A 27,187-nucleotide genomic window follows, 5' to 3' on the forward strand; every position below is an offset into this window, starting at 1 on the left:
GGCAGCCCGAGTGGCTCAGCAGTACAGCGCCACCTTCAGCCCAGGGCGTGATCCTGGAGACCTGGGATTGAGTCCCATGTCTGGCTCCCTGCATGAAGCCTGCTTCTCCCTCTGTCTGTGTCTCTGCCTCTCTCTCTGCCTCTGTGTTTCTCATGAATAAATAAATAAAATCTTAAAAAAGAAATAAAACAGTAAATTAAATAGAGAGGAAAGGCATTTGGATAAAATATAAGATCCATCCTAATTTAACAACAGCAACAATAAAAAAAAAATCCTTTTTTTGAAGATTTTATTTATTTATTTGACAGAGAGAGAGAGAGAGAGCTCACAAGCAGGAGGAGGGCCAGAGGGGAGGGAGAAGCAGGCTCCCTGCTGAGCAGGGAGACCAATGCAAGGCTCCATCCCAGGACCCTGGGATCATGAGCCAAGCTGAAGGCAAATGCTTAACTGACTGAGCCACCCAGGTGCCCCACATACCTTTTTAAAAGCTGGTAATAGAAGGAGGTTTCCATAACCTGATAAAAGGCTTTTTATCAAATCACTATGAAGCGTTTAATGGTTATTTAATGGTTAACTACTAATGAAATTTTATTTAAAATGAAAAGTAGGCAAAAAAGCTACCACTACTATTTTTCAACACTATTTTCAAGATCCTAGCAGATGTGCAAAAAAAAAAAAAAAGTATCTGGAGAAGGAGGAGGTAAAACTGTTTGCTAGAAATAATGCAAGAAATGAAACCAGTGAGCCAATGACACAAAGAAGATTCTGTAAGATAATAAAAGACAATCCTATAAAAGCAAACATTCTGTATATGTACAAGCAATAGTCAAACAGAAAATGTCATGGAAAAGGATTGCAGCTGCACTACAACAAGAATATAAAGTATATAGAAGTAAACTTAGTAAGAAATGTTTAGGATCTGCATAAAGAAAACAACAAAGCTTTATTGAAGGTTGCAAAAGTAGACCAGAAATGCAAAAATGGGATTTCTCCCAGATATGAAAACTCAATATTGAGATGTCAATCCTCTTTAACTTAATCTCTAAATAAAATGCGCTCCCAATTAAAATCCTAATTGAATTCTTAAAAAATGCCGTTTATAATCCATCTTCTGTATATTAGTTAAGGTAATAGATAAACTCCTAAATTTTATTGGCTTATTACAACAAATGATTTATATCTTACTCTTAGTCAAGTGTAAGAGTTTGTGGTTAGGCTGACTTCCATAAGATCATTCTGGAAATCAGGCATCTTCCATTCTGTAGGTCTGTCCTCCTGTGGGGGTCCTTGGAGTCCTTGGATAGGGACAATGACCATGAAGAAGGCATCCTGCTTCCGCATCACTTTGAACTGAAGATGACATACAATGTATTTGCTTATATCCCATTGGTGAAAATTAGTCACATGGGCCTACCTAGCTATAAAGGGCTAGAGCTGAGAAATGTTCTCCCCAAGTAGGTGGCTGCTTTCTAGAAACAATACTAACTTATGAAAGATAAACATTAGTTTTTGGTGGGCAGCTGGACATCTCTGCCATAATGTGCAACAGTATAGTGCAGGAATAAGTTTTAAAAAGAATATAAAGTTAACAGATACTGAAACTTACTACAATTTTGTAGTAACAACTAAAGTAATAGGGTACTCTCTGAGAAAGACAAATGTTTCGATGAAAAAAATAGTAGAAACTGAGCTATGTATATATGGAAATTAAGTATTTAATAAGAGTATAATTTCAAAGAAGTCGGGAATAGAAAATGGCAATGGAACAATTGGTTATCTAACAAAAATAAAGTTGATCTCTACCTTATATCACACAAAAAATCTGGGTTATTAAAAGCCCAAATATGATGGGGCATCTGGGTGGTGGAGTCAGCTGAATGTGGGACTCCTGGTTTTGGCTCAGGTGGTGATTTCAGGAGTGTGACAGTGAGCCCCGAGCCTGGCTTGTGGTCAGTGTAGAGTCTGCTTGGGATCCTTTCTCCTTCTCTCTCTGTTCTCCCTCTCATGCCTTCTGTCTTTAAAATAAATAAATACATCTTAAAAAAAGAAAAAAAGAAACAAACCCAAACATGAAATACATACAAAAATATCTGGGTTATTAAAAGCTCAAACATGAAACACACACCCATACCCCATATAGGGAAAAGATCGTCTTAATATGTAACGGTATGAATATAAGTTGGCATATTTTAGAAGGGAAATTCAGAAGAATCTCAAATACACTTTAAAATATTTACCTCTTCTGATCCATCCATTTCTTCTCTAGGCATTTATACTTCAGGAGTATTCAAGTATAGGCATGAAGATATTAGCATTCTTACAGCATTCTTTTTGAGTACATTGGAGCAATCTGTCCATATAACAACAAAAAATGTATTACACGACTTATAGTAAATCCATACCATGGTAGTGTTTGGGCCTTGGGAAAAAAATGAAGTGGAGGAAAGAGGTCCACAATATAATCTTGAGTAAGATCATAAACTGCATGATAATAACTGACATTGGTTGGGTTCTTAGAATGTGCCAGGCTCTGTTCTAGGTGATTATGAGTATTCATTTTTTTATAATAATGCTATGACATATGTACTAATATTATTTACATTTTATTTTATTTATGTTATTTTTTAAAGATTTTATTTACTTATTCATGAGAGACACAGAGAAAGAGAGAGAGGCAGAGACACAGGCAGAGGGAGAAGCAGGCCCCACACAGGGAGTCTAACGTGGGACCCCATCCTGGGACTCCAGGATCACGCCCTGGGCCAAAGGCAGGCGCTAAACCACTGAGCCATCCAGGGATCCCCTATTATTTCCATTTTAAAGATTAGAAAATTTTGGCATTGAGATGTGTAGTAATTTACAAAAGGTTAGGGCAGACCTGGGATTTGCATTGAGGTGGTATTGCTTAAAGACCATGCTCTCAAGAGGCATGCTGACCTGGCTCTGTGCATAGTATGATATACCATTTTTGTTTCTAAAAAAGGCTTTTGTGTGTATTTGTATGTGCTTATTTGTATGTGCTTCAAGACGTGTGAAAAGATACCCTGTAATGTAATAGTGGTTACCCCACCTAGTGGTGGTAGTTATGGAAAGTCTGTCACTCTATCTATAGTTGAATCTTTTTTTTTTTTTAATATATTTTTATTTTATTTTTTATTTTTATTTATTTATGATAGTCAGAGAGAGAGAGAGGCAGAGACACAGGCAGAGGGAGAAGCAGGCTCCATGCACCGGAAGCCCGACATGGGATTCGATCCCGGGTCTCCAGGATCGCGCCCTGGGCCAAAGGCAGGCGCTAAACCGCTGCGCCACCCAGGGATCCCTAGTTGAATCTTTTTTTAAAAAACATGTATTCCTTGTAATATAATAAGATCTTAGAATGAAAGTTTAAACTTGTTGACATAGGTTCAAGTATTCCAAGCTATACTACAATAATTAAGATTTAATACCCAGTGAAGTATCTTTTTTAGAAAAAAGATTTTATTTACTTACTCATGAGAGACACACAGAGAGAGGCAGAGACATAGGCTGAGAGGCTATCCCTGCAGGGAGCCTGATGCAGACTTGATCCCAGGACTTTGGGATCACAACCTGGGCTGAAGACAGACGCTCAATCACTGAGCCACCCAGGAGTCCCCCACCAGTGAAGTATCTTAATTAAAATTTTTGGGGAGCCTCGGTGGCCCAGTCAACTGAGCATCATACTCTTGATTTTGGCTCAGGTCATGATCTCAGGGTCATGCGATCCAGCCTCAGCATCAGGCTCTGTGTTCAACAGGGAGTCTGCTTGGAAGTCTCTCCCTCTCCCTGTGCTCCTCCCTGTGCTGGCACTCTCTCTCTTTCAAATAAATAAATAAATCTTTAAAAAACCCCACAACTTATTGAATGAATGGATGACCAACCTTTTTTTTAATTTTTTTTTTTTTTATTTATGATAGTCACACAGAGAGAGGGGGAGAGGCAGAGACACAGGCAGAGGGAGAAGCAGGCTCCATGCACCGGGAGCCTGACGTGGGATTCGATTCCAGGTCTCCAGGATCGTGCCCTGGGCCAAAGGCAGGAGCTAAACCGCTGCGCCACCCAGGGATCCCTGAATGAATGGATGACCAACCATTTTATATCCAACTGGTGCCTACTTTGTTATTGTGCTCTCACTCAATATATACTTGTTAAGCTTACGTATATACATACACCCATTAAATTGAAATGTTCTTACATATTTCCTGCCATAGTTTCCCTCTTTTTTCATCATAGTCTTAAACTTTGGCCTAAATTTTGTTTGTATTATTGACTTAAAAATTCAGTCTCTTGTAATACATCTCCTCAATAGTAGTCATCAATGCATATTAGGAATAAATATTTTCAGTAGCATGTTATGATTGTCATTCCTAATGAAGTGAGGCTAATAACATAAAACTAATCTATAAATCATCTTTGGGTTCCACGTTGTAAAATAATATTATTGAATTTTAGAGCTCATGAGCTTTCCTTTGCTTTGGGAAATCAGTTTTAATTTGAACTGATTGGAATCTAACAGTACTCTTCCCCCCCCCCCCCCCCCCCCCCCCCCCCCCCCGCTTTAGAGAATATTGTATTTGAAAGACAATGATTTTGCTTCCAATTAGAAGAACATCTTTTGCATTTGAGAGAAGTGTAGAGCCTCTGGAACATACTGTGACAATCCAGTGCACTTAGCAACTGAAAGAGCGTGGGCTGTGAATGTGTGGAGCCTAGTGACATTAAGAAATCCATTTGCAAAGAGGTAGTTTGAAATTTGCAGACTTCTTTTCAAGGTGTTGTGAAGAGGTGTTGAAGCTTCCAAATGATTAGAAAATGACATGAATTTCACTGCTTGTATAATATTTTGTAGCTCAAATTTTCCCTGCTCTATCTGTTCATTTATTCATTCAATCATTTGTTCATTCAACAAGTATTTGTAGAGTATCAGGCACTGTTCTAAGCACTTGGATATAATAATCAACACACCAAAACAAAAACAAAGGCAGAAAACAAAAGAAAAAAACCCAAACCCCAAATCTAACCCCAGCGTCACTATCAAATTCTATTAACTCTTCACTGATTATGGCTTTGCTTTTCAGTTCATTCAACCACAGCTTTGATTCAGACCCATGGTGATTGATCGCTATGGTTTAATGGAATCATAATTAAGGAGTTAGAGATTGATATATAATTCATTAACTTGTAAATATTTTTTAACTCTGGAGGTAGGTCCAGAGGATCAAAGGGGCTGAGAATGTTGGGAAAACATCCTTAACAACGCCCATAGGTGTTGTTTATTCCTGAACTATAGACATATGAAAAGAAGAATTCTGAGTAAGATGTTGAGGGATTCACTGATGAGCCCTGGGAAAAAGAATGTGTTGTTTCAGTGGGCTGATAATGTCATTTGGGGAACAGCGTTTGATGAACTGTGCTAGTGGTGCGTGTGTCTCTGACAGGCTAATTGAGAGTTGAGGTGAATATATGTGTTTACACAGGTAAGTACTCTGAGGCAGAAAACAAAACTTGTACTTGTTTTGATCTGTGTTTCCTGCTGAACTATCACCCTGGGGAATTGATATGTCACCTATTTCTCACCTGCAGTCGTCTCTTTATCTGTTTTTCTTCTACTTTACATGTACCTGTATTCTGTACTTTATAATGCCATTTGCTGTAGCTTATTGCTTCACAAGTTGAGTTTTTTCTCTCACCATGGATATGTCGCAGTATACTAGAGGTGATCAAAGTCACCAGGTAAATAGGGAGTGACGTCTACATTGGCCTTGGCATATTATGGCCTGCAGACCAAATCTGGCTGACTGCCTTTTTTTTTAAATAAAGTTTTATTGGAACACAGCCACACTTTTATTTACTATTGTCTGTGGCTTCTTTGGGGCTACAGTGGGAGAATTGAGTAGTGGCAACAGAGATCTAGGGCCTGAAAAGTCATAAATATTTATTATCTGGACCTAACAGAAAAGGTTTGTGAGCTATGTTCTAAGAAATTAAATTACTTGAAGATATTTGAGGAAAAGATGTTTTGAAGTTTGAGGCTTTTAAAAGTTTTGCCATACTTAAGTGTGAGCAAAATCAGCAGAATCTCACTCCTTTTGTCTATGTGTTGGTGTATGTGTATGTGTGTGTGTGTATAAAACCCAGAGAGTTAAAACAATTTTCATATGTGGTGAGAACTGGAAAAAAATGAACTTTTGTTGACAGGGAACTTGGTGATTTTAACTTTGTACTCACGATACTGTTAAAAGGATTTGTTATTGAGATGAAAATTGAAAATGTACTTCAGTGGATAAGCAGAAATCTGATATTTCTCTGGTAATTTTGCAGAGTTTTGCAAACAAGTCTTTTGAAAAAATGAGCTTGTCATCTTACTGATTGCTTTTTGTATTATCCAAACAACCAATGGCTTACATTGTAGGCACTTCACTAGTTTTAAGTCATTTAATTCTTACAACAAACATATGAGGGAATTGCTATTCCTTTCATCTCCATTTTACAGATGAAGAAATTGATGTACAGAGAGGCTAAATGCATTTTCCAGAGTCACACAACTAGCAAGTGGTTGAGCCAGGCAGTCTGATTCTGGAACCCATGTCCCTAATCACTCTCCTATACTCCCTATAACCATTCACATAGTGACCTTGACAGTGAACTTGGTGACAACACTATGGCAACTACAATGGGAGAATCAATAACAATCATCATTTGTCCATCTAAACAGCATCATATATGCATATATGTTTACTTATTATATGAGCTCAATAATTAAACCTTGACATTTAAAAAAAAGATTTTATGTATTTATTCATGAGACACACAGAGAGAGGCAGAGACATAGGTAGAGACATCCCCAAAGGGAACCTAATGTGGGACTTGATTGCAGGACCTCAGGATCATGACTTGAGCCAAAGGCAGATACTCAACCACTGAGCCAGCCAGGTGTTCCAAATACCTTAGTATTTTTTGTTTAAAAAATAAGACACCCTAGTAATAACTGCTTGAAACTACTCTTTTAGCAACACTTAAAAATAATCAAACACATTTTGGAGGAAAAAACAACTCATTTGACTAATGAAAGGAGAGAAGTCTTGGTAAAGAGTACTATGGTGATAATAAAAATTGAATAGAAAAAAATTGCATCTTCCTTCAAGTTTATTTTATAAAGTGCAATGAAAATCAAAGCTCACATAATAGAAGAAAATTTGTGAAGCTCCTGTATAGCAAAACTGAAAAGTATTCTTTTCTGATGATGCCATCAAATAAGCAGGAGTCGTAGTGAGTAACTAGCTGGGGGAAGAGGGTGAAGGAGAATGTTCTGAGGAGCCCTGAAGCTGACAATAGCTAGGTAGGCTGAGTCTTGAGTAAAGCTGGATCTAGGAAGGAGTGTGTGAGTGCATGTGCATGTTGTGTATTGGGGAGGAGTGCTGGTGCTTATAGGAATATGAGTAGGACGTCATGAGCAATGGGCTAGTTAATGGTTCTCACAGTTTCTTGTCTATTCCCTAAAAGATTTTCCAAAACTTCTATATTCCTGAGTATTTTAAAATATGTATTGTGAATATTGTATTGGCAATAAGTCTTACAATGAGTAAGAATGTGGTTATGGTACCTTGTTTAAATTAAACAGTTGTTTCATCAAAGCCACATGGTGAGATTCTAGATATCTTTCTTTTGTCAGAAAGATAAGAAAAATGGTGAAAGGGGAGGAGGGGAGAGAACTTTGACTGCAGATGCCTTTGAAGGCATAAATATGTGGAAAATATGAAAGCTCCACTTCAGGAAATAGAGTCACTTAAAACCAGGGGTCTGGATCATCAGGAAAGACTATATATATGGAGTGACAAATTTAAAGTCAATGGAAGAGACTCATGGAACAGTATTAAGCTGTTTGAGCATGATTTGATTTCTGTTTTAAAAGATCTTTCTGGCCACTTTGTAGAATCAGTTGGAGAAAGGCCATACTGGAGACAGAAAGGCTAGTTAGGAGGTTTTGATAGAAACCTCACCAAAAGAAGATGAAAGCCTAAGCTAGGGCTGGAACTGTGGCGATGAAGAGGAAAAAACAGCCTAGAGTAGTGTCCTCCAACAGAAGTTTAATGTAAGCTGCAAACAAGAACCACATATGTAATTTTCAAGTGTCTAGAAGCCACATCAAAAAGATTTGAATTAATCTTAATTAATTTTAATATATTTTATTTAATCCAATATTTTATTTTTTATTTTTTTAAGATTTTATTTATTCATGAGAAGAGAGAAAGAGACAGAGACACAGCAGAGGGAGAAGCAGGCTCCACGCAGGGAGCCCTACATGGGGCTCGATCCCTGGTCTCTAGGATCAGGCCCTGGGCTGAAGGCAGCTCTAAACCGCTGGGCCATCCGGGCTGCCCTAATCCAATACTTTAAAAGATCGTCATTTCAAAATGCCAGCAATATAAAAATGACATATTTGTATTCTTTTCCATTATGGCGTCTTTGGTTTTTTTTTTTTTTTTTTTTTTTTAAATTTTTTTTTTTTTTATTTATTCATGATAGTCACAGAGAGAGAGAGAGGCAGAGACACAGGCAGAGGGAGAAGCAGGCTCCATGCACCGGGAGCCCGACGTGGGATTCGATCCGGGGTCTCCAGGATCGCGCCCTGGGCTCAAGGCAGGCGCCAAACCGCTGCGCCACCCAGGGATCCCTGGTTTTTTTTTTAAAGATTTATTTTTTATTTGAGAGAGAGAGCACATATGAGTGCACGTGGCAGGGAGGGGCAGAAGCAGAGGGGACAGAGATTCCATGTAGAACCCAACTCTGAGCTTGAATTCAGGACTCTGAGATCACAACCTGGGCTGGATGCTTAACTGACTGCGACCCAGCCACTCAGCCACCCCTCTTTATGAAGTCTTTGAGATCTGCTGTGCACTTTACATTTATAGCATATCTCAATTCAGACCAGCTGCATTTCAAATCCTTATTAGCTACATGTAGCTGATGGCTGCCATATTGGACAGTGCAGTTGTAGAATTTGGGAGTGGAAGAAATTAGGACTGGAAGTAGGATCAGAGGACTCAAAGATATCATTGTTTCTTGTTTGGGTAACTACAATGGTAGCAACCAGTTGAAGGACAACTGGGACAATTTCAACCAACTCCATCAAGTCAACTTAAATGACCATACAATCTAAATGAAAATTACATGTTTGCTTGGAAGATGCAGATTCAAAACTAGTCACCTAGCTCTTTTTTTATAAATGAATTGCCACACCAACCTTCTTCTAGTATGAATATCCTGGAGCCTCTACTAATGCTATCTATTATATACTGAAAGAAAGCAGCAGAGGTGTAGATTGGGAGAAAGATGTGTGTTTAGTTCAGATTATGTTAAAATTTAGGTACTCTGGTAGATTGAATTATTGTTCAAAATATTTACTGTTCCTCTCTGTAGAAGGATTATGCTTGTTGGGACCACTGAGAACAGCCTTGACCATTTGAGTTGTTTTAGAAAATAAAATGTAAGGGGAGGTGAGACTTGCAGTGTCCCAGATATGACTTGCTCCTTTAGCCTTAGTCCCAGAGTGAAGATAGTGCATGGAGCAGAGCTCCAGCTGATCCACATTATTCACACATGTGAATGAGGAATGAAACTTTGTTCTTCTATACTATGGAGACGTATGATTGCTTTTTTACCTTAGCATAAGTTAGTCTAAAGAGAGTGATGTAGTGTTTTGTACCAGCATTTGGGTGTTGTAAGAAAAACTTAAAATGTGTAGCATTCACTTCAGAGCCAAAGACTGGGCAGCAAGGAAACTGTTATTGGAGCCTAGAAAGATGGCGACTCATGTTATTTAATGATGAGATAGTTAATAAAACTGTTATTTGCTGTAACTTGGTAGCATGAAATATACTGAATAAACTTGGGGTTTTAGGCAAAGGGTTTGGAAACAAAAAGCATATGTTGGTTGCTACTGATTGTATTTGCCAACATATTATAGGAAAGATATGAACTCAGAAAAGAATTGGCTGGTTTTCAAGCAGGAGGAATGAAACAGTCCCAAAACTCTACGACTTTGCAGGGTTGAATTTTTATCTCAATCTGGTAAGAGATACAACTAAAGGAATTAAATATGCAGCCTCCTGACAAGAACAAAATTAAAAGTATAGTCATCATACTTTTTGTATTTCTTGCCATGAATTATGGTAAGAAGGTTTGGAAATCATTAGCCTACGGTTTATGACCAATCCCAAAAGTCAGATAAAATTTCAGCTTTTCTTTGAACAGTATATTATATGATAGACCTGATATCAAGAAAGACCTCCTCATGGTGCTCTTCCAATCTCTGCTCTTCTTAAGCTTTTCCTTGGGGGAGCCAGTTTTTGGGGTCACTATGTATCTTTGCATATTTCCTTTTACTTCCTGCTTTGTAGTAAGCTTGGAATCATAGTGTTTGGATTTGTGTGTAATGAAGAAAGTTGGTGGTAGGGGAATGGTAAGGAGAGATAAGAGTGGTAGGACATGGAGTTAAGGAAAATATGCCTATTTTAATGGTCCATGTGGACCCTAAGTCTTAAAAATGCCCGAATGTATCAAAAACTTCTGCCTCTTTTTTGATTTAGTAAATGAAGCAAATAGTACATAGTCCAAGAATGTGCTTCTAGATAAGTCCCCTCAAGTGATATAGTTATGGAAATTCTGTGTAATTCGTGCATATGGAATTTCTATTTTTAATTTGTAGTTTTGTTATTGTGTATATGTATCTTTATGCTTTAGTTAAAAAGTATTAGTTTTTTACAATGAAAATAATACATATTCACTGTGGAAAGGTTGGAATGTACAGAAAAGTATACAGAACAAAGATTCTTGCAATTCTATCTTTCTAGGAAAACAAACTATTAATAGTTTTACTTTCACATTTTTATTTTATTTTTTTATTTTTATTTATTTATGATAGTCACAGAGAGAGAGAGAAAGAGGCAGAGACACAGGCAGAGGGAGAAGCAGGCTCCATGCACTGGGAGCACGATGTGGGATTCGATCCTGGTTCTCCAGGATCGCGCCCTGGGCCAAAGGCAGGCGCCAAACCGCTGCGCCACCCAGGGATCCCTACTTTCACATTTTTAAAAAGATTTATTTATTTATTTGAGAGAGCGAGCAAGCAGGGGGAGGAGCATAGGGAGAGGGAGAAAGAGAATCAAGCAGACTGCTTTATACTTACTGTAAATGATTATCCATGCTGATTTCAAGACATGAAATTTCGTTTTTTTAAATTTTTATTTATTTATGATAGTGAGAGAGAGAGAGAGAGAGAGAGGCAGAGGGAGAGCAGGCTCCATGCACCGGGAGCCCGACGTGGGATTCGATCCCGAGTCTCCAGGATCGCGCCCTGGGCCAAACGCAGGCGCTAAACTGCTGCGCCACCCAGGGATCCCCAGACATGAAATTTCTAAGACATATGGCTTATTATAGCTTTGGGTACTCCTACAACGACTGGTCCTTAAACAAAATGGGAGTTTATTTTTTATCTCACATAATAATCTGGGTGTGGGTGGTCCAGGACTAGTATTGTAGCTTCACAGGGTTGGGCATCCAGGCTCTTTCCATGTTGCTGTTCTGCTTTCCTTAGAGTATTGCTAACATTGGCATTCAAGAGAATTTGTATTTTGGACATACTGTATGCACTGCCTTGGATTTCTTTGTCTTCACTCAATTACTGGGCCCTCAACCATTTGCTTCATTCCAGCAGCTGCTGTGGCGACTGACTCCATGCGGCCTGCTTGGTTCCACCACCTGAAGCTACCATATGGAGTTTCTGGCTCCTTCCATCACTTTTGAAGTAGGATGAAACACTATATCACAAGGTACAAAATTCAGCATCCCCAGTAGCTGCCTATGGTGCCAGGGATCCAACCTGGGAGCATGGAAATGAGTCTTGACCAATGGGGTACAGAGGATGGGAAGAAAACAGCGGGGACCTTTTCTCTCCACCTCCCCTTCTTATAGAGTATTCCAAGATATGAAACATTAAAAAGTTATATAGCCTGTTGGGAGCTATCCCACATGGCTGAGCAAATGGCTATGTGTTTCATGATTCATTGGCCAGCATTGTATTTCCTTTCCATCTGTCCTCATCTTAGTCTTTTTGGGCTGCTATAACAAAAATACCATAATTTGGGTATATTACACAGCAGAACTTTATTTTTTTGGTTCTAGAGCTTAGAAGTCTGATCAAATCACTGGAAGATTCAATGTCTGGTGAGAGTCCATTTCTTGCTTCATAGATGGTAGGCTTCTTGCTGTGTCCTCGCATAGCAGATGGGTAGAGAGAGGTCTCTGGGGTCTCTTTTATACAAGCACTAATGCCATTCACAAGGGCTTCATTCTCAGGACCTCATCAATTGCTAAAGTCCCCACCTCCAAATACCATCACATTAGATTTTGGGATTTGACATATGAACTTTTTCAGTGGTAGGGTGGCCACAAACATTTGGTCTACAGCATTCTACTTCTACCCCCCCCCAAATTCATGTTCTTATCATATGCAAAATACATTCATTTCTTTCCAATAGTCCCCTCAAATCTTAACCTGTTCTGCACCAACTTTAAAGCCTACGTGTAAAGTCTCATCTAAATATCATCTACATCAGATATGAGTGAAACTTGAGGTAAGATTTCTCCTGAGGCAAATTCCTGTCTTGCTGTGAACCTGTGAAACCAAACATGTAATGTGCTTCCAAAATACAATGGTGGGGAAGGCACAGGATAGACATTTTCTTTCCAAAAGGGAGAAATAGGCAAGAAGATAGGAGTGACAGGTTCTAAGTAAGTCCAGAAGCCTAATGAGGCCAATAACGTTAAGTCTTAAAGCTGAAGAATAATCCTTTTTAGCTTGAGGCTCTGTCTTTCAAGCCCACTGAGGTAGCAATGTTGCCCCCATAGCTCAGTGGTGCAGCCCTACAGGGGCTCTCTCAAGGTGGTTCTCCGCCCTAGGCTGGAGTCTTCAGGACTGGGGACCTGAAACTTATGTAGAGGCATCTATATGCCCCGGGCCTGTGCATTCTGTGCACTGGCAGAGATCACCAGTGTTTGCTGCTTGTTCTTCTGGAGGGGAGGCCACTGAAGCCTGATGGAGCTGCCCTTGGGGCTGTCAAGGATCTTGTGATGTGATGGGTGCTGGGTACCACTCTGTCCCCCAGCCCTTGCAACCTGGGTCTGTGATAGTAGTAGTGCCAGCCCAGCTGGTTTCTGAATTGCCTTTGAGGTCATTCTTTTTTTTTTTTTAATATTTTATTTATTTATTCATGAGACACACACACACACATACACACACACACACACAGAGGCAGAGACACAGGCAGAGGGAGAAGCATGCTCCATGCAAGGAGCCCAATGTGGGACTTGATCTTGGGCCTCCAGGATCAGGCCCTGGGCTGAAGGCAGCACTAAACCGCTGAGCCACCAGGGCTGCCTGAGGTCATTCTTTTCTTGTCTCAATTACTAGCTCCTGGCCATTGTTGAGATGGCTGATTTGTACTAATCTTATCAAATGGTCACTCAGCCACACTCTTAGTGTTCTCTTCCAAATAGCATTCTCAATTTTTACAATATGAATAGGCTGAGAATTTTCCGAATCTTTAAATTCTGTTTCTTTTTTGCTTGACAATTCCATCCTGAAGTCATTTCTCTCCTCTCACATTTTATTATAAGCAGTCAGGAGGAGCCAAGCTGCACCTTCAACACTTTGCTTAGAAATAGCTTCAGTTAAATATCCAATTTCATCATTCACAAGTTTTATCTTCCACAAAACAGCAGAATGTGAACGCAATTCATCCATGTTCTTTGCCACTTTATAACAAGATGGCCGTTCCTCCATTGTCCAATAACATGTTCCTTATTTGCATCTCAGGCCTCATCAAAATGGCCTCTACCATCAGTATTTCTATCAAAAGTCTGTTCAGGATTACTTAGGTATTCTCTAAGAAGACTGAGGCTTTCTCTGTAGCTATCCTCTTCCTTCCTAGGTGCTCAGTAGAATTTCTCTTAGGCGCCCGTTCACAGCAACATAGACTTTTCTAGCATGCACCTTGAAAGTCTTCCAGCCTTTACCCATCCCTCAGATCCAAAGTCACTTTGACAGTTTAGGGTATTCATTCTCCAGTGACATGTCTTAGTACCAATATTTGTATTAGGATTCTCCAGAGAAACAGGACCAATAAGATATATATATATATTTACATAAGGTATTAATACACATGATTATGGAGGCTAAGGTGTTCCATGCTCTGCCATCTGCAAATGAGAGAACTAGGAAAGCCAGAGGTATAGTTCAATTGAAGTCCAAAGGCCTGAGAACTAGAGTTGTCAGTGGTTTAAATTCCAGCCCAAGACCAAAAAGCTCAAGAACCAGGAAAGCTGATGTCTAAGTCAGAAGAAAATGGATGTGCCAGCTCCGACAGAGAGAGCAAATTCACCTTTTCTTTGTGTTCTTGTTTTATTTGGATCTTCAGTGACTGATGGTACCCACCCACATTGGTGAGATGATCTTCTTTACTCAGTCTATCAAATATTTTCCAGGAACACCCTCACAGACACACCAGAAATAATATTTTGCTGGCTATCCAGGCAGATATTGGCCTAGTCAAGTGGACACATAAAATTAATCATTGCAGTCCCTGTCTGGCTTCCCATTTCCCTCTTTCTTGCCTCAGGGAATTGCACTACCAAACAAAGCAGTAACACTTAAGCTTTTGCCTCAAACTCTTGTTTTCCAGAAAACCTAGGTTAACACAGAGGAGTGAGCTATAAAAAGTGGACCCTCAGGATGGGATTTTAGAGCTGAATTGCCCACTGTCTGAAAGCAATAGGGAGCCAATTGCAGTGGTAGGTGGTGTGGTAATAATCCCTGGCATGCAGTGATTTCACCCATAGTTTAATTGTGATGAGATGCAGATACAAGGTTTGGGGAGATCAAATAGCTATTGTGCTTAGTCAGTATGAGGGCAATATTAATTAAAGGAATTGTGATGTGGCTTCTTTTGTAGGCATTGACAGTCTTGCAAAAAATTTTTGTACACACACCACACACACAGACTTTCTCTCTCTTTCTAGTTTTAGGGCAATTATTTGACAACTTAAGTCATGCTCTGAAAGTCAGAGTGGCTTTGTTACAGCTCGGGGCAACTGTAGGTAGACTTTGCTCAAAATCAGGCCAAGGATCTGATCATATAGCAAAGATTCCAAGAAAAGAATGGGGCCAGAGACTTGAAATGAAGATGTTTAGGTAGACAAGGCTAAGAATTTTGAGCTCCTAGATTACTCTGAGCCTTCCAGGCGGGTAGAAATAGCCTCTAACCATTTGTCACAGCAAAACAGTCTCTGCTTGCCTGGGGGAACATACAATAATCTAATCTGAAGCAGGTGCCTTTCAAGATGATTCTTGTTTTCTTCAAGATATGCCCCAACACCCTCCATTACCTACCTGGCTAAAAACCAAAGTCAGGTTTCAGCACAGCCTGAACAGGAAAATACAAGCTCTGGGAAGAAACAGCCCACATGCCAGAGGAATTGCAGGATCTGGCTAATAGGTGTTAGCTGAAACTGGGCAAATGTGTATAGGAGTGTATCTTGAGTACGTTAGACCAGGAGGACAGAACACAAAGCTAAATAGAGTAGAATTCATTAATATGGGGGTACTTAGCCGTGATTCAGGATTCCTAATAATTTAACAGGATGGCTTTTTGAAGTGTGGACCTGATAATGTTCTTTAGCAAATGAAGTAGATGGCAAAACCTCCTTGGTATAATATTGAAGAAAGGACCAGAAGGCTTAGAAAGGTGGGAATCTTAGAATACACTTATTATGTACGTCCTGAGAACCCACCGGTTGGCTATGTTCCCTGGGATGGTCAGGGAATGTTCGCTTCCCTGAGAATGTAGAGAATGCAGTGATAACGGGAGCACCAGGATCTTTGGAGAAGCTTGATACAGTTTCTGTCTTCTGTGGGCCAGAGTTGACAGTAGAGCATCCTGCTAAGGAGTTTAGCTTCATAATATTAGTCGAGACATTGCAATTCCAGAATGGCAAAAGCCAGGTAGTAGCAGCTAACAGAGGCTACTGATGTAATTACTATAATGGACAGGCAGACAAGAGTGACAACCAAGGTACCTTTACCTATAGGGGTGTCTGGTGTTGGCTAACTGACCATGGTTTTATAAGGCAAGATGGATGAGGAGGCAACGAAAATGTCGCTCAATGTGTGTAACCAGAAAATTCAAGACAGACTAGGCAAAAATATGATATTAATTGCTGTGATGGAAATTATGGGCCCTCACTACCCTCGAAGAGGAGATTTAATATTTAGCAGAGCCCTAATCCTGGATCCCTAACCTGTGGCACTAGAGTTGTTATGGGTGGAAGGGCCAGGCAGGAGTATCTGAAAACTGTTCACACCAAAGTGTTAAGTTGGAAGCAATAGTGCACCCCAGAGGAATTGCAGATACTTGTTCAAGCACAAAAGACTTGGAAGCTTCAGGGATATTACCACCTAGAACTGTGTACCACATGGGAAGATTTTGGGTTTTAGAAACAGATATCCCCATCTATCCTGGGTAATGTTGCTGTTCTCTTTGCTATATGTCCTGACTACACACTGACTTCCTTTGGGAGCCTGTGATAAGTAAACCTGTTTAATTCACCCAAGCAGTATCTTTATCTGAAGTATCTTTATCTGAACCTGCTGTTGATATTTATCGACGTAGTGCTCACACAGTAGGCTATATATTACAAATATATTTTTCCAGGTGTGTGGCTTTTCTACTTTAGGCTGTGCTATCTTTCACCCTTCCAAAAATTTATAATATATTCAAGTTCATTAGTATTTTTCTTTCTTTTACTTCCTTTTACTTTTACTTTTGTACTTTTTAGGAAAGTCTTTACTTCAAGACCATAAATACATTACATGTTAGAATAATGGATACAGGGGTGCCTGGGTGGCTCAGTTGGTTAAGCATCTGCCTTCAGCTTAGGTCATGATCCTGGGGTGCTAGAATCGAGTCCCACATCTGGTTCCCTGCTCAGCCGGGAATCTCCTTCTCCCTCTGCCCTTACCCCTGCTCATGCTATCTTTTGCTATTTCTCTCTCTCAAATAAATAAATAAATAAATAAAATCCTAAGGGAAAAAAAATAATAAATGCATGTTAGAATTTCTTCTACTATTTTTACAACTATTTTGTATATATTACATACATACTATATTCATAATTATTATATCAATTACATGTTACTCTGTGACTCGACTCTTCTTTTACTATATTGATTAAAATTTAGTTTCCTATGGATTCTCCTTCAATGTCTATCTGTGGTTTTAGTTTGGCTCCTTCTGTCTCATGATTGACAGTATATAATCATTGTGATAATTTGTGTACCTGAGATCAGATGTAACCTTCTTGACTCCAATCCATCTTTTATTCTGCTATCATTGTTTCCCTTCTAAAACACGAAAAATACAGGCTGGATTGTATTCTTTTCTGTTTAGGAACTTCTGGTAGTTCCAAGTGAGTAATTATCTCAGCAAACATTTATATAGCCTTTACTATATGCCAGGCGCTGTTTTATGGGTTTTACACACTATTAATTCCTTTAATTCTAAACAAAACAAAACTGAGTTAAGTAGTAGTATTATTTTGCTCCATCTTACAGATGAGGAAACCACAACACAGTGAAGTTAAGCAACGTGGAAGGAGTGGGAATTCAAACCATGTTTGCTGGCTCCAGAATTTGGGTTTTTAATCTTTACTGTTTTAAATTACACTATTTTTCCACGGATTCCCACTGAATACATAACTAAATCAAAATTTCTTAGCACATCTTCCAACTACGCCTTATATTTGATCATGCTTCTCTTTCTGCTTCACCTTTTGCCCCTGGATCTACTATAGTCTTTGGTTCACCACACTAGACAGATGATTTATGGAACTCACCATGTATGTTTATAACTTTGTTCCTAACTCAGGCTTTTCTCTCAATCAGTGATATCCTTTTAAATGTTGTCTTATTTTTTTTCCCATTCATTCATTCCAACAAAGATTTATGAAGCCATACTACTCTGTACCAGGTTCCAGGCTCTGGTGCTGGGTTATCACAGTAAATAGGCAAATCCCTGTTGCAAGGGGCTTTCTATTAATGAGGAGCAGAGACAGCCTAGCGCTAAAATATAACCTCCAGAATCGTCTGTTCTTTCTCCAGTTCCAAACTTCATCTTTGGACTCCTACAGTGTTTAAAAAATCTTTATTACGGCACATTTCACAGCATACCTTTTTTTTTTTTTTATTGTGGTTAGTTGTGTGTCATCTGCTTCTTATGAGGAATGTGTGGGTTCACCTATGCATTGTACGACATGCTAAAGAAATTGTTGTGTTTGACTAAATGAAAGGATGGAGAAGTTTTTTAAAAAGTTTAAATATTAGGTGGTGAGGTAGGAAAAGGAGATCTTTGGAGGCTTTTTTTTTTTTTTAAAGATCATATATAGGTACATGTTTGGGACAGCCCAAATGATTAACTACTAAATTAGGAATAGAAAGAGTACTAACCTTATTTATTCCTTCTCTAACAGTAACTTTAGATGAGAAAGACTTTTGAATGAGCACAAAGGATCCTTGCAGCCTGCAGAGACGCTAATTATAAGGAAACAGCAATTTACATTATTTATAAGGAAGCTATTTACATTATTTAGCCCTTCCAGACACAATAGTTGCCGGGTTCCATTCTTTCACTACAGTGGAAAGAATAAAGTGAAGTGACAAGGGAGTAGAAAAGATATTCTAATAGCTTCATCTCATTACAAGAAAGATAATACTTTGAAAAATGTAAAAAAAGTGCTTCAAATATAAACTGAACAAAATGGAAACTTCCATCTTAGCACGATGATGATTCAGAGTACAGCAGCCATTTAAATATTCAGACAAGCTTTTAAAAACTACTGCAAGTGAAGCATTGTCAACTGTGTATTTGCAAGGAAGAAAATGACTAAGATGCAATGCTATGACTAAGATACATAATTCAAGTATCTGAATTTAATAAGTCACTTTTTCTTTTACTGGTGATATTGAAATGTAAGTGCCTGCACACTTAGTAAGATTGTGAGAATAGACAGATCGAGAGGGGAAAGAACCCCCACTTCATGTGTTTTATTTTTCTTTTCCTTCCTCCTCTATGACCACTTTAATTTTATCCTGCAGTTTCACATTCATCGATATAATAGGTAGAACTCAGTGGCAAATTACATCAGCTTTTGATCCGAAATAGACCAGTCCGTTATGTGAGAAAAAGGAGAAGATGAGAACAGAAAGAATTTATCAAGCTCATTTTTTCAAAAAGAAGATCTATTAATACTTTTTGTAAATGCCCCAAGAATGAATTACTTCTTTAGGCCTAAAATCTTTTTTTTTTTTTTTTTTAATTTTTATTTATTCATGATAGGCACACAGTGAGAGAGAGAGAGGCAGAGGGAGAAGCAGGCTCCATGCACCGGGAGCCTGACATGGGATTCGATCCCGGATCTCCAGGATCGCGCCATGGGCCAAAGGCAGGCGCCAAACCGCTGCGCCACCCAGGGATCCCTAGGCCTAAAATCTTAAAGGCCTAAACATTTTTACTGCTCACTTAGAGACAAGATAAAATCTTAAATAATGATTTTAACATTTTTACTGCTCACTTAGAGACAAGATAAAATCTTAAATAATGATTTCTATATCCTGACTGGAGAATTGAACTCCTACAGTGAAGTGTCTTGACAAGAAAGGTTCTTGGGTCACAATTACCTGTTCTGAAGAACAAAATCATCATCATTTTCCTTCAAAGAATATTAGAGTACAGTGCACATGACATATTAGGCCAGCCTCATAAATTAGCACAGGCCCACAGAGCCTGCAAGAAATTAGGTCAGACCTGAAAGAAATCAGGCTGTGGTCCAATAAGCTTCTTAATCTTAAGTGGAAAATTGGGCTCACAGGGTGTTAGGGTCACTATCTTTATTTATTCTTATGTGTGACAGAACCAGTAACACTTTTCAGTGTTAAAAATCTATTTTTCTAAGACATCAAACATTTGTTTCTTCTCTTAATTTTTGGCATTGCCTAATTTATAAAGCAAGCAGGTTCTCTATGAGTTAAAACTTATACCTTAAGTAAGTAAATGAACTTATTGTTGCCCATAATACGCAGGGAAAGAAGAACTTCCCTTGTCCTCACATATTTTCCTTAGGGCATACAGTTTTCCCAATCAGAAGACCTAAAATCAGTTTAAAACGCTAAAGTATTTTGAGAGTTAACACTTGAAGCCGCAAGTATGCATTAATATCCGGCAGTTAATTTCAAGTGAAATGCTTATTTAGAATACAGTGATAATTAGAGTAAGGGGAAACATAAATGAAGAACTATAATGTAACCTTATTAGGCACAGACATCATTTCCACAGTTACAGACCTCAAGGTACAAAAGGAGGGAAGAGAATGGATCATTTGCATGCACTTGATTTTATTTGTTTACTCATGAGAGACACACAGAAAGAGGCAGAGACACAGGCAGAGGGAGAAGCAGGCTCCTCCATGGGGAACCCGACGCGGGACTCGATTCCAGGACCCCGGGATCACGACCTGAGCTGAAGACAGATGCTCAACCACTGAGCCACCCAGGCGTCCCACGAACTTGATTCTTAAATTGTCAGATATTTCCTAATTTTGATTTTATTGATAAGGTTAGGTTTTTTTTTTTTGGATGGCCAGTGAAGCTTATTCATTTTGAGCCCAGGCTTTGGAGTCCGAAGGCTGGGGGATCTGGTCCCCGACACTACGGTTTACTCTGACTTTGATGCGTGAACTTTGGTGTATTAAATTGGGAAATGGAGCTACTCCTAATACCCTACGTGATAAAGCTGTTATCACGATTAAATGAGATCAATGAGATTATGTGACAAACGCTTAGAACAACGCCTGGCACATGTTAATAATCGTTATCGTCATTAAGTGGTCGAAATGGAAAACGAGTATAGTCTGAATTTGCTATTGTAAGTTTTTGGCTCTACTATCCGCGGGCTCTCTGCGCACAATCTTCTCTCTTCTCTCCTACCGCGGGGGGCCAGTGAGCAAGAGGGCAAAAGAAAAAAAAAAAGAAAGAAAGAAAGAAAAAAAGTCCCCAGGAGCGTCGTTCCTTTCTGGACCGGGCTCTCTCTTCCTTCGCCCTCCAGGGGTCGCTGTGTTTTCCCGAAAGCGCGCGGGAGGCCCGGTTGCCGCGAGACCGTCGCCAGGCAACCGCGTGTACACACACTTCGGCCGGCCGGGGTCCCGCCAACATGGCGGCGCTCGGCGCCTCCGCGACCTCTCCCTTCAACCACTCTCCCACTTCCCTGTCCCCGCCGGGACCGCCGCCGACCCCTCCCCCGACCTCGAACGCCCTCTCCGAGTCGCCCGCGGAGTCCAAGGAGAGCTCCCCGAGCCCAGTGCCTCGCTCCGCCTGCCTCGAGAGCTCTCTGCCCCTCGCCGTGTTTTATGGGCCCCTGGACGCTAAAAACCCGCTGCTGGCCTCCTGCGAGAGGGAAATCCGGGAATTACTAGGCTTTATGAGGAGAAAGAAGGCGTTGGCGACAACGGAGGAGCAGAAGCACGAGTTCCACCGGCACTGGTAAGCGGAGGCAGGGCGCGGGCGCCGGGCGCCGGCCGGAGAAGGGCGGCTCGTGGGGAGATGCCCTGGAGGCTGCGCCCGCGGGGCCGCAGCTAGGTCAGCGCGGAGGCCCTGGAGACGACCACGACGATTCGGAAGTGGAGGCTCGTTGCGAGGACAGTCCTTAACCCCTGGTCAGGGTTATACCTTGGCTTCCTGCCCGGGTCAAACTCAAAACCTACCCAGAAGCGTTCTCCTAACTCACCGTTCCCCGGAGTGCCCCGCAGTCCCTCCCACTTGCCAAGAAAATGTGTGACGCACTCAGGGCCTCACTTGCCACGTGGTGGGTACAGTTTTGTGTGTGAAGCAAAAGGCATGACTTTGAGGTAGCTTCGGTTTTTGAAAAAGTTCTTGATGCCGCGAAGTATGTGATTCTGTGAACGTGCACGTGAATTCCGTTTTGTATTGCTGTTAGGATCACAATGATTTTTTTTTTTTTTTTTTTACTGATTTTTGTAACTCATTTTGCACATGTGTTTGCCTTTTTGGGGGCTTTCTATCCCCATGTTATCACCGAACGTCAAATGACTTATTTTTAAAGGATCTTTCTTGATTATGTTACCATCTTTCTTTCCCAGTCAAAATACCTTGCAAACCGAACAGTTACCAATGTAGACAAATGTCAAAGAATACCAGCTGAAGTAATTTCCACTTTTATTTTTTAATTGTTTTTAAGATTTTATTTATTTATGCGTGAGAGACACAGAGAGAGAGACAGAGAGAGAGAGGCAGAGACACAGGCAGAGGGAGAAGCAGGCTCCATGCAGGAAGCCTGACAAGGGACTCCATCCCGGGACTCCAGGTTCAGGCCCTGGGCTGAAGGCAGGCGCTCAACCGCTGAGCCACCCAGGGATCCCTCCACTTTTATTTTTTATTCATGCATTTAATTAATATGAAGACATAGTTTTAACTTATATTTGTTATTCATTAATAAATTCAACTATTTATTGAACATCTGTGTAGCAGGTACCATTCTAGGAACTAGGAAAACATCAAATTCACAAAAGGTAGGACAATTTGTACCCTCACGGAGCATATATTTTTGTTACTACAGACAGCTACTAAGCAAATAAGAGAAATCATTTTATGGGGAAAGAAGTGCTAGGGAGAAGATTAGAGCAGAGTGTGAGGATGGAAGGTAAGTTATGACACTGAAATTTAGAATGGGGGTGGCTGGGAGCATGGTCAGGGTAAATTGAGAAAAGTGGCCTTTGAGAAAGATGAAAAAAGAGATAGAACAGCAAGTGATGAAGATTTCTGTAGGAAGAGTTAGACACAAGGGAGAATGAAGTGTGAGGTTCCTGGCATGGGATTGAGACTGTGGGAAGAACAGGTTTCTGGTAGGAGAGAGGCAGATAAAGAGTTTAGGTGTTTTTTTTTTGTTTTTTTTTTTTTTAATTTTTAAGTAATTTCTATACTCAATACGGGGCTGGAACCCAGCCACAAGATCAAGAGTCACATGCTCCACTGACTGAGCCAGCCAGGCATCCCAAGAGTTTAATTTCAGATATATTAAGATTGAAATGTAATTCAACATCCCAGCAGAACTATTATGTAGATAGTTGGTCATTTGAGTCTGGAGGTCAAAGCAGAGAGACATTTGAGATTTGTCAGCATATTAATGATATTTAAATCATGACACTTGATGGGATAGCTAAGGGAGTTGGTGTAGACGGAGAAAAGGAGAGTCTGAAGACTGAACCATGGGACGCTCCAACACTGACCTGTAGAGAAGATAAGAAAGTGGCAGAGACTAAGAAGGAGTGGCCAAGGAGGTGGGAGGAAAACCAGTAAGTGTGTGGTGTGCTGGAAGTCAGGGAGACAAACTGTTTGAAAGTAGGAAGGAATAGTTGATTAACGGTGGCAAATCCTGGGACACCTGGGCGGCTCAGTGGTTGAGCATCTGCCTTTGGCTCAGGGTGTGATCCCAGGGTCCTGGGATCTAGTCCCACATTGGGCTCCCTGCGTGGAGCCTGCTTCTCCCTCGACCTCTGTCTCTGCCTCTCTCTGTGTGTCTCTCGGAGCCTGCTTCTCCCTCGACCTCTGTCTCTGCCTCTCTCTGTGTGTCTCTCATAAATAAATAAAATCTTTGGAAAAAAAAACAAAACAAAAAACGATGGCAAATCCTGCTGATGGGCCAAGTAAGATGAGAACCACGACTTGACCAAGGAAAATGCATTACATACCTAGCTATATATATTTCTATTTAAAACACTTCTGCTCTTGTGCCTTAGATAGCACATTTTCTTCACATTTCGAGAACGAGCATTATAGTTCAAACCACTATATATTGTGCTTTCCCCACAGCCTCTGGAGTCTCAAGTCTATCCTTCACTTTAGCAGTCGGGGTAACCTTTATAAATCAACCACCCACTCTCCTATCTCAAGACTTTCTATTGCTTCCCATTCCTTTTAGAATAAATTTACGACTTCTGTCTTCTAGGGTCTGAGCATCTGGCTCTGCCTGCTTCTTCCATCTCAACCCATCCCTCACTTCTCTCTCAGGACTTTCCAGGGAGGCAGATACTGTATTTTTCATCCCAGGGCCTTTATATTTGCTGTCGCCTTTGTCTGAAATGTTTTATCCTCAGCTTTTCAAATATCTGGCTCCTTCTTTTCCATCAGGGCTTAGCTCAGTTCTTACCTCTGTTGAGTGGCCTTTCCTACTTAGTGCAGGTTCAACCACCCATTTATGTTTTTTATTTATTTGTTTTCTCGTGCATTATCCATTTCCCCCATTAGAATATAACCTCCCTGCTGACTTTGGATAATGTGTCTGTTTTTCATTTTTGTATCTAGCAACTAGCCTGGTGATTGGGGTAGAGCAAACTTTCAATGAGTATTTGATATTGAAAGAATTCAAGGATTATTATCCTTGTATTTTCAATAATTATTATTATATATGGGAAAGTAGACCTGGGCCAGTTGTTAAGTACAGTATCTGTCCCATCTTTAAAGAGACTGTAAGAGAATCACAAACATTAATGATTGACATGGTCCTTAGCAATCTAACAACCTCTTACACAATTTAGGTATTTATTTATTTATTTACACAGCTTTTATTGAATGCCTGCTATGTACCCAGCAATGCATTAGCCATAGGTTATATAATGATGAGCAAAATAGATAGGGAATCTGTGCTCATGGAGTTTACAGTCAAGAGAGCAAGAACGAGAGAGAGAGAGACAGAGAGAGGTTAGGTTTCAATGAGTCATTAAGTCAGCATACAAACAAGTGCTATGAAAGAAGAAGCTACTGAGCACTTAACATGTGCCAGGCATTGTACTAGGTGTGGGGGATACAGCAGTGCACCAAACAAGGATCCTTGTCTTCATGGTGCTTATATTCTAGAGGAGGAAGTAGGCAATAAACAGTAAAGAAGTTCATTTTATGGTAACCTCGAAAGTAATAAATGCTGGGACGAAAGCTAAAGAGAGGAAGGGTTATGGAGTAGGAGATAGGAGATTGCAATTTCCAATAATGTGGTCAGAATAGGTGAAACTTAAGCAGAGGCTTAAAGAGAACGCAGCAGGGACCTACTTTCAGACAAACGATGAAGGAGGTGACATTAAGCTGAGATTAGAAGGCTACCAGGCAAGGAGAGAGGATAAACAGAGGGAACAAGCATATAGGAAGATCTTGGCAGGAAAGAGCCAGAGACTTGGGAGGAATGAACAGAGGCCCAGTAAGCATGGCTTAGTGAGTATGAGTGCAGTGGTATGAGGTGAGATAAGAGGCATAGGTGAGGCTGTGGAAGGTTTTAGAGGCCTTTTATGGCGTTTGCCTTTATTCCAAATGCAGTGGGAAACCATTGGGTAGTTTTGGGCAAGGGATTAACCTCATTTAATATTTTATATATGTTTATCTAATCTTTTCCAAATGGAGCAAGAATGACAATTTGGAGGCCAATTAAGAATACAGGAGGTAGGATTTGCTTTTATAACATATTTGATAAATGATTATTTTTTAGAATAAAAAAGTTTTTATGACTATAGGAACTTACATAAGCATAAAGATTCACAGTATCTAAAATACAGAGTTTGATCATACTGGCAATGTTATTATATTCAGAGTATGATAGATCTTTTTAAAGATATGCTTTTGTTATAACCAAATGAGATTAACATATTCTGTTTATATAGTCTTGATTTTCTATTTTAGAGATTTCTAACTATTCAGCAGCAACTATAATAAATCAGCAATCCAAAAGATATTAATGTTTTCTTAAATGATGCACATTATATAGTGTATATTATATTTTCCTTGTTTAGTCATTACGTAAGCCATTCCCAGTGAACAGTCTTAACTTGAACTTAAAGTTCATTTAAAAAAATTATCTTATTATATAACCTTGATTGATTTAACAAAGTGGGTATTTTTCTTTTATGAGTAATAAACATAGTCATCATTATCTCATCTTTAAGGTTGGAAAGCATTAAGTCTTTCATCTACATAATTTAAGAATTCTAGCTGACTTTTGGGATCCATTGTATTTATTCTAATACTGTGACATTTCATGAAGCAGCAAATGAAAGTGAAAAGTTAAAAAAAAATCTCTTCCTTTTAAAACTTCTATGGCTGTATTTGGTACATGTATATATTTTCACATATATACAAGTATATACATATATTTCCAAAATATATTTTTTAAAGATTTTATTTATTTATTCATGAGAGACACACAGAGAGAGAGAGAGAGAGAGAGAGAGAGAGAGAGGCAGAGATACAGGCAGAGGGAGAAGCAGGCTCCATGCAGGGACTCAATCCCAGGTCTCCAGGATCGCACCCTGGACTGAAGGCGGCGCTAAACTGCTGAACCACCCAGGCTGCCCGCCAAAATATTATTTATCAGTTGAAGAAGGCAAGAATATCCTGTCCCCTACCTCTCCCTTGTAATCAATCACTGTCACTTAATTATTTGAATTAATTGACATGTTTCTGTTGAGGTTGTTCTGATAAGATCTAAACATATATATCATAAGTACTTGAGCCATCTTCAGTCCCTAAGTTTACATTCCAACCTGTATTAGTCAATTTGGGCTATTAATTACTAATTAGTAATTACAAATTAGTTTGGGCTGCCATAACAGAACACCATAGTTTGGGTGGCTTAAACAACAGACATTTATTTTCTCACAGTTCTGGAGACTAGAAGTCCCAGGTTAAGGTCTTGCAAGGTCAGTTTCTGGTGTCCGCGCTCTTCCTGGCTTGCAGAAGACCACTTTGTCTTCATATAACCTTGCCTCTGAGCAAGTACAAAGAAGGAGAGAAAGCAAATTCTCTAGTGTTCTTAGATGGGTGTTAATGCTATCAGACCAGGGCCCCACCCTTATGACCTTATTTAACCTGAATTATTGAACCTTAATTACTTCCTCAGAGCACCTTTTTCCAAATACAGCCTCACCATGGGCGAGGACTTCAACATAAGAATTTCATGAGGACACATATTCATTTAGTACACAGCGCTGTCCTCATCTAGAA

The 27,187-nt window shown here is 39.8% G+C and overlaps 1 protein-coding gene and 1 long non-coding RNA gene across 15 annotated transcripts in view; one reads left to right on the forward strand and one right to left on the reverse strand.

Moving 5' to 3' along the window:
- Positions 1-1,148: 1,148 nt before the first annotated feature.
- Positions 1,149-27,187, reverse strand: part of LOC112654410 (uncharacterized) — a 48,452-nt gene continuing 22,413 nt past the window's right edge. For both annotated transcript variants that reach the window (XR_003133017.3, XR_004805243.2), the window contains exons 5-7: positions 2,238-2,350; positions 1,804-2,015; positions 1,149-1,350 (exon numbers count right to left, since the gene is read on the reverse strand). This is a non-coding gene — a long non-coding RNA (uncharacterized LOC112654410). The remainder of the gene's footprint in view (positions 1,351-1,803; positions 2,016-2,237; positions 2,351-27,187) is intronic.
- CFAP54 (cilia and flagella associated protein 54) overlaps positions 21,285-27,187 on the forward strand; it is a 291,046-nt gene continuing 285,143 nt past the window's right edge. For 9 of the 13 annotated variants that reach the window (XR_003133013.3, XR_003133014.3, XR_003133015.3 and 6 more), the window contains exon 1: positions 21,291-21,667. Coding sequence is in view for 9 of the 13 variants with exons in the window: in XM_025438907.3 (XP_025294692.3) it covers positions 21,339-21,667 (329 nt within the window). In the remaining 4 variants the exon portion in view is untranslated. Of the gene's footprint in view, positions 21,668-21,719; positions 21,990-27,187 lie in introns of those variants that run through there. The other 4 variants (XM_025438906.3, XM_025438914.3, XR_003133016.3 and 1 more) reach the window with 3 other exon arrangements.

This window comes from Canis lupus, chromosome 15, assembly GCF_003254725.2.
Source record: "Canis lupus dingo isolate Sandy chromosome 15, ASM325472v2, whole genome shotgun sequence".
Taxonomy (NCBI): domain Eukaryota; kingdom Metazoa; phylum Chordata; class Mammalia; order Carnivora; family Canidae; genus Canis; species Canis lupus.